This window comes from Musa acuminata, chromosome BXJ1-10 (genome assembly GCF_036884655.1).
Source record: "Musa acuminata AAA Group cultivar baxijiao chromosome BXJ1-10, Cavendish_Baxijiao_AAA, whole genome shotgun sequence".
Taxonomy (NCBI): domain Eukaryota; kingdom Viridiplantae; phylum Streptophyta; class Magnoliopsida; order Zingiberales; family Musaceae; genus Musa; species Musa acuminata.
Window position 1 is genome coordinate 35,529,895 of NC_088336.1, and position 6,650 is coordinate 35,536,544.

At 40.4% G+C, this 6,650-nt stretch overlaps 2 protein-coding genes across 3 annotated transcripts; both read left to right on the forward strand.

The window, feature by feature from the left end:
* Positions 1 to 638: 638 nt before the first annotated feature.
* On the forward strand, positions 639 to 2,776 carry LOC103969725 (uncharacterized). Its single transcript, XM_018819250.2, has 3 exons — positions 639 to 796; positions 1,692 to 1,840; positions 2,080 to 2,776. Exons 2-3 carry the CDS (start codon positions 1,696 to 1,698, stop codon positions 2,340 to 2,342), a joined length of 408 nt encoding a protein of 135 aa, XP_018674795.1. The 5' UTR covers positions 639 to 796; positions 1,692 to 1,695; the 3' UTR covers positions 2,343 to 2,776.
* A 136-nt stretch (positions 2,777 to 2,912) lies between these two features.
* LOC135586254 (transcription termination factor MTEF18, mitochondrial-like) lies at positions 2,913 to 6,187 on the forward strand. Of its 2 annotated transcripts, none has more exons than XM_065085221.1 (4): positions 2,913 to 3,050; positions 3,680 to 4,026; positions 4,496 to 4,649; positions 4,725 to 6,187. In XM_065085221.1, the coding sequence occupies exon 4, from the start codon at positions 4,924 to 4,926 to the stop codon at positions 6,097 to 6,099; it is 1,176 nt and encodes a 391-aa protein (XP_064941293.1). In that variant the 5' UTR covers positions 2,913 to 3,050; positions 3,680 to 4,026; positions 4,496 to 4,649; positions 4,725 to 4,923; the 3' UTR covers positions 6,100 to 6,187. The 2 variants fall into 2 exon arrangements, with proteins under 2 accessions (XP_064941293.1, XP_064941295.1); XM_065085223.1 differs by having other exon boundaries at positions 4,496 to 4,628.
* The last annotated feature ends 463 nt before the right edge of the window (positions 6,188 to 6,650 follow it).

Consider the following 6,650-nt stretch of genomic DNA (forward strand, 5'->3'; position numbering starts at 1 on the left):
TGGCGATAGTTGACTGCATTTTCAGTAAAATTTGTAGTTAAAGTTGCCTCTCTACTCGTGAAATGTATCTTTGATCCATCTTTTCTGATTGTGCAACTCTGATTCTTCATTAAACATTGTATCTTTTGTCCATCTTTTCTGATCGAGCAACTCCCATTTGCTCAAGAAGAATCGCAGCTGATACCTAACAGGAAAGATCACATGGGTTGGCGATCAGTAGTGATATGTGCTAAATTGAGTTATGCATCTGTATCATCAATACGATGCATTTTCTGAGATAATTCACTGGACGTACTTGTTGTACATCCTTACTCCAGCACAAAGTCTGTGACACCTTCCTTATAGGAGGAGGAGGAAGGAGAAGGGAACTTGCCCCCTTACCATAATCGACTAGACCATTAACCAAGATAATATTCACTTGTTTGTTTTTCTGCTTAAACCAAAACTTGAGCTCACGCCCGTGTTTGTTGGGTTCGACCAACTCAGGAATTTTTATCCCCACTCGGACCCACACCACAATGCACGCGTCTGCTCTGACGCCCCGGTTCGGTTGGGTTGGGTTGGGTTGGGTTCGACCAACCCAGGAAAATTGTGATCCCCACCCCCGTGGGACTCGTGGGACCCGACTCTCCTCCATGGCGTCGTTTCTTCGTCTCTCTTATTGGAAAACCCTAGGCATCCTCCATTCCTTCTCCCTGTTGCGTGCAAGCAGGCGGCGACAACAATCGACCAACGACCAGTGCCTTGTCTTCCCTTTCGCGGACCACATCGGCGACCGCTTCCTTCTTTCTCTTAGGTCTCTCTTCTTCCCCTCCGCCCCTCGCTCTCTCTCCCTCCATCCGATGGTGCAGCGCGCCCCGCTCCTCTCTCTTTTCTCTCGCAGTGCCCCCTCCTCCTCCCCTCTACTTGCTCGCTTTCTCTCTCCCGCCGCCCCCTCCCCCCTTCTCTACCGCAGCACACCAACCCTCTCCTTCTCTCGGCCCGACGTTCGCTTCTCTCCTTGTCTCGGCAACCCTCTGTGCCTCTCTCTTTCTCCTATCGTCCTCTCTGCCTTTCCCTGTTTTTTCAACGGCCCTCTCTGCCTGCCTGCCTCTCTCTTTCTTTCGGCAGCCACCACCCCTCCCTCCTCTTCGCCCCTTGCTGTTGCGAGCCCCCTGCTCTGATCTCACATCCTTGCCTTCCTCTGCTTTTAGCCTCCCTCTTTTGCCTTCTACTCTCGGTTGACCTCCTATTCTCGACTCCCTTGCACAACTATTTTAACTCTCATTCATATTAGTTAATTGTTGCAGATAATAGTTTATGAATTGTTTGTGTTAATTACTATATTTGTTGTCTCTGTGTTAATTTTGATGTTAATCTTCTTTTGTTTTGTGATCTTGTTGTTAGATTTAGACAATTTACTACTTTTTAATATTTTCTAGATGGTTAAATGAATATTATTTGATGTTTTCAGGGTGATAATTTGAACATGAAATGATATGGAACTCTTTTTTTTTTTGTCTATTTTTTATTTTAATGATTGATTTTCTTCTTAATTATATTTTCTATAATTTTTATATTCGAACCTTACCGGCTGGCACCTCCGATAACATTCCGTGATACATTACTAGGAAGCTCTTAGGTTTGCATTCTTATTGCTATCATTTTCTCTTTGTGCTTTTGAGTGGCTTCCTTGTTCTTCCTTTTACAAGGTAAATGTCTGCATATGAGAATGTTGTTGGTGGGAAGCTTAAATTGAAGGGGAAAGCATTGGATGTGAAGGCTGGTGGGGTGAAGAAAAAGAAAACGAAGCGACACAACAAGGAGGATTCTCAGATTGGAAGCAATGAGCTTCCAGCAGGTTGACTTTTTATTGTAATTATGATGTTACTCAAAAATTAAATCTGCTTAAATAAGCACATATCAAATGTTTCAGATTATTAACTGGTTTTCCATCCAACTAATCTGTATTTGCATCCTGTTTTCATGAGATGCATTTGCTTTTTCTGGTCCTACATAAAGTTCACTTATTTCATATGCCTAACTAAAAATTTGTATTTGCACAATTTTTATGCTATTAAAATTTTGTTTTACTTCAAGGTGGGAGTTCTGGATTGTCGGCTGATGATCCTACTGAAAGCCTGACCGAAACTGACAAGTTAGGGACTGAAGGACATGCTCCATCTTGCGATGATCAGCTGACTCCAGCAGAAAGGCGATATATTGATCAGAGGGAGAGAATTAACGTGAAAAAGCTGGCTAAGAAAGCCAACAAATCACACCGAGACCGCATTCAGGATTTCAATCAGTATCTGGCAAACCTCAGTGAGCATTATGACATTCCAAAGGTCGGTCCTGGTTAACTTGATGTTACTGTGCCATCAAATAAACAGCTGGACCGCCTTGGAAGCTTTGTTCTCAAGTTCAGTTGCTGCTTCTTGTTCCATTGGGAAGTTCAAAGAATCAGGAGCACAAGCTACAGGGTTGATCATGTTTTAGGTATAATGTTTCTCTTTGCTTGTGGATATGGGGTTTGTCTTGAACATCACATTGTTTCAAATCTTAGTTTGTGCTGCAACCTGTGTACTTGGTACCTGTATGAACATTGTTATTACTTTTCTTATCAATCGACTGAAGCTATTCAGTTGTAGATAATTGGTTGTCTCACTTTATGCACAATTGTCATTGAAGTATTTGCAGCATTGACATTGTGAAAAGTGGGACATCCATTTGCTTTTATCATGTTGAAGCAACAGTCTATTATCTGATCCATGAGGCTGCTGCATATTCTGTTTAACTTGAACTGAAATGCTTATGATGATATGTATTGAGATCCTTCGTCGCAATCTGATGCATACTGATTGAGATCTATAAACTTGTAGCAGAGCTTTCAATATGCATTTGTTCTGTGATTGCCATTTTCGCAGATAAAAAGTGCCATCTCATTTCACAAAGAGGCATTTCCTTGGCTTTAAAAGTTTTCAGATGTGATGTAACCCGAAGAAATTTCATGGAGAAGTGCAATTGCAAATGTGCTTTTAGTCAACCACTGAACACTATATCTGAGCAAGGTACACATGAACTCAAAGGCAAGAAGAAGGGATAGTGTCTAAGATAAACAAATGAATTTGTGGAACTCCAAGATAACATGAGCCATGAAGTCTTTATGTGTTTGCAAAACTAGTAGGAACTTCAACATGGTTGTGCTGCTAGTTCTAGATGTTTCTGTCTAATTGTTTATATAGTTAGATCCTTTTTTCTTGTGCACTTTAATCCCTTTGTTTGTATTTTTATGGTTAATTTACTCCATCTAATTGTTAAGATTCCTTTATCTCTTATGTCGAAGTAAAACCTGATATCTGAGGACAATGATTTTCTATTAAACATATCAATTGAAAGGATGATAGGAACGCAAGGAACTAAATATTTATAATTTTATATTAATTTTTTTATTATATCATTATACATTTACACTCATTATAGTTTTACATTCATTTTTCAAAATTTAAAAAAAAAATTGTGATTTTTTTAATCATATTTTTTAAATAAATAATTACAAATATCATTTCAAACTAGAATCAAAATTGGGGTTTGATTTTTTATTCTAAATTTTGCCAAACTAGAAACGATAATTTCGGAATTGCTGTAATTTTTCTTCATCAATGATTGGTTGCTGAAAGTTCATTACTATATACTATAGCTGAAGCAATTGACGACACCGGGCGCCCGATAAGTGGGCCGGGCGGGTGAGTTCAACCGGGTCGCCTGATTCATGTTGTGTCGAGCCCAAGTCAAGTCAATTTGGAACTCTGCTTCGATTGAACCATATGAGAACGGCATCCTCAAAGTCCGCACCCGTGCCCTAAATGCAGCGGTGAAACTGTCTCCTTCTCCACAGCGACCACGACTGCGGCGTTTTCCTTGGCGAAAGGCGGCAGCTGCTGCGGCGGCATCTTCCTCCGTCGAGCTCTTATCGCTGCGGCGTTTTCCACGGAGAACGGTGCATTCTGCGGCTTCCTCTCCGTCGGCGAACGGTTACAGCGCCCGGTATCTCTCTCTTACTCCTCCCCCTCCTCCTCTTCCTCCTTCGCCGCTAATTATATGTGCTTTCCCTGCACATCATCAACAGTGGCTTCTTTAGCATGTTGAACCTCACAAATTACTGTTGTTAATTTCTTAAGCAGTGTGTTTTCTAATTACCAGTCTAGTTAGACCTGTAACAAAATCATCTCTTTACATTCATGTTGAAAAGGATCAATTATTCTGTAAGTGCTCATTTGAAATGTTTCAGGTTTTAGTTGTAGGACATTAGTGAATCTGATGTTAGACAAAACATTATGCATCTTCCACCTAATCTTAATGCTGAAGTACCCATTGCAAGTCATCGACTGATGTTCAACCTATTAGTACAAAGTTGAACATCATCTGTATCCGATCATCATAGTAAATGCCATTGTCACTCTTATGCCGCATATATGATGAAAATACATTTGATATCATTTTTCAATATCTGCAGGGATATAGTGTTGTGCTTCACAGTTTCTAAAGCTGCTACCTACAATAGATAAATAGCGGAAGGTTGTGTTAGTGTGCATGTGTCATATCAAGACATTATTTCAGTGGTGGTTAATAGCTTGGATGTGAGCATGGTAATAAGTAAATGATCAAAGGTACTCTTAATCAACATTCAAATACCATTTAGAGGCTTACATCTGAAAGAAATGGTTAATGGGAACTGGATGCAGGTGGATTTACGTGATTGGTAGGGGAATGTTATCCGATACAGATGATTAGTTGGAAGCTTTCAACTTACTTTTGGTTCGAAGCAGATACAGAAAATATATTTAGTTCGGATGCGTTTGATTTGATGTAGAAGAGGCATTTGGCCTTGTAGAGGGCAGCAATAAAACTACTTTTCTTGTGTTTTTCTGTAAACAGTGTGTGATGCTGCTTCAAAATATAATGTTTTTGGTGCAAAAGAGGCTCTTTTGCATTCTCCCATGTTACAAGTCCACCATCCATCTTTCTTCCTATGAACTCTGCAGTCTGTTTAGCTTTTCCACCGCCAAAGACCAAATTTCAGATCATAAATCCAACTTTACAGTGGTCAACCCCCTTCAATCATGTGAACTTTCCTCAGAAAAAGCTGCAAAAACAGCCAAGTGCCTCACCTGTCACACAAAATCTTCAAGTTCAAGTCTTTCCATTGAGTTCTTTAAGCAGAACGGTTGGAGCGATGCACAAGTCATGAAACTTACCCAGAGGGCACCCAAGTTGCTGCGTGCTAAGGTAGAGACTACACTGAAGCCCAGGATGAGATCTTTGCAGGACATGGGATTTTCTGTTACTGAAATAGTTCAGTTGGTTTCAACATGTCCGGCTATACTCTTTCAAAATATCCAACCAAATATGAACTTCTTGAGGTCACTACTTGGTTCTAATGAGAGGTTACTGAAAGCCTGCAGGAGGAACATATTTCTTCTTACTTCTAGCTTAGCTCGGAGGATAGAGCCCAATATATCTCTCTTAAGGGAATGTGGCATCAGCGATGAACTCATCGCGCGTATGGTGGTGATGATGCCGGGTTTTGTTGTTCGAAAAAACATATTTATTAAGGAAGTTATCGAACATGTTGAGGAGTTGGGTGTGCCACGTGATTGTGCAATGTTCCCTTATGCAGTTCTTGCTGTCTTGAACATAAGCAGATCTAAGTGTGATGCTACCTTTGCAACCTTGAAGAGCTTTGGTTGGTCCCAGCCAGACATCGTTGCCATACTCAGGAATAACCCATGTGTTTGGAAACTCTCAAAGAAGAACATATCTGACAAGATGACATTCCTGATGAAGGAAGCTGGTTGTGAGCTGCAGTATATCATTTGCCATCCTGCGATTCTTGCATATAGCTTGGAGAATAGGTTGAGACCGCGACATGAAGTTCTAAATTTTCTTGAGCAGAATAAATTTCTGGATAAAGGACATAGCCTTTCATATGTCATGCGACTAAGCGAGCAGAAGTTCATGAACAAATATCTTTTCCCGTACAAGGAGAAATTTACTGCTCTCTATAGTTCCTATGTTGCTGCTGTGCAGGGAAAGCACCATGTTGTCGCTGAAAATTAGGATTGCAAGTGCTTCCTGGAGACAAAAGTGTAAACCTAATTGCATACTGACTGCACTATTGAAGTCTTAAATTTGGGACTCTTCATCAGATTCTCGATGTCTCTGCGCCATCTCTAGCTCTATTTGAGCCTCTCTTGTCTTCCGAGAGAGATACTCTTAACCCTTTCAATATTCTTCTAAACTGAAAATAAGTGAAGCAAAATAAAAAAAGTTTCAACCACTTGAAATATCATATTACATTACAGCAGCGAGGAAACATTTGAGGAAGATGACATTCCTGATGACGGAAGCCGATTGTTGTGAGCTTATTACATATGTCATTAGCTCTCCCGTGATTCGTACTTACAGCTTGGAGAAGAGGCTGAGACCTCGATATGAGGTTATGAATTTTCTTTCTCGAGCAGAATAAATTGCTATCCGTCATAATACGACTATCTGAGAAGAAGTTCATGAAGAAAGAAAATTGTTTTCCTGCTACGCAAGGAGAAATTTACTTCTCTCTATGATTCCTATCTTGCTGCTGTGCAGAGAAATTAAAATTTGAAGTGCTA

Excerpts from the sequence above, each read along its gene's own strand:
- LOC103969725 (XM_018819250.2), top strand. The coding sequence starts at position 1,696 with ATGTCTGCATATGAGAATGTTGTTGGTGGGAAGCTTAAATTGAAGGGG. Across the intron at positions 1,841-2,079 it reads AAGCAATGAGCTTCCAGCAG|GTGGGAGTTCTGGATTGTCG; the intron begins GTTGACTTTTTA and ends TTTTACTTCAAG.
- LOC135586254 (XM_065085221.1), top strand. The coding sequence starts at position 4,924 with ATGCTGCTTCAAAATATAATGTTTTTGGTGCAAAAGAGGCTCTTTTGC.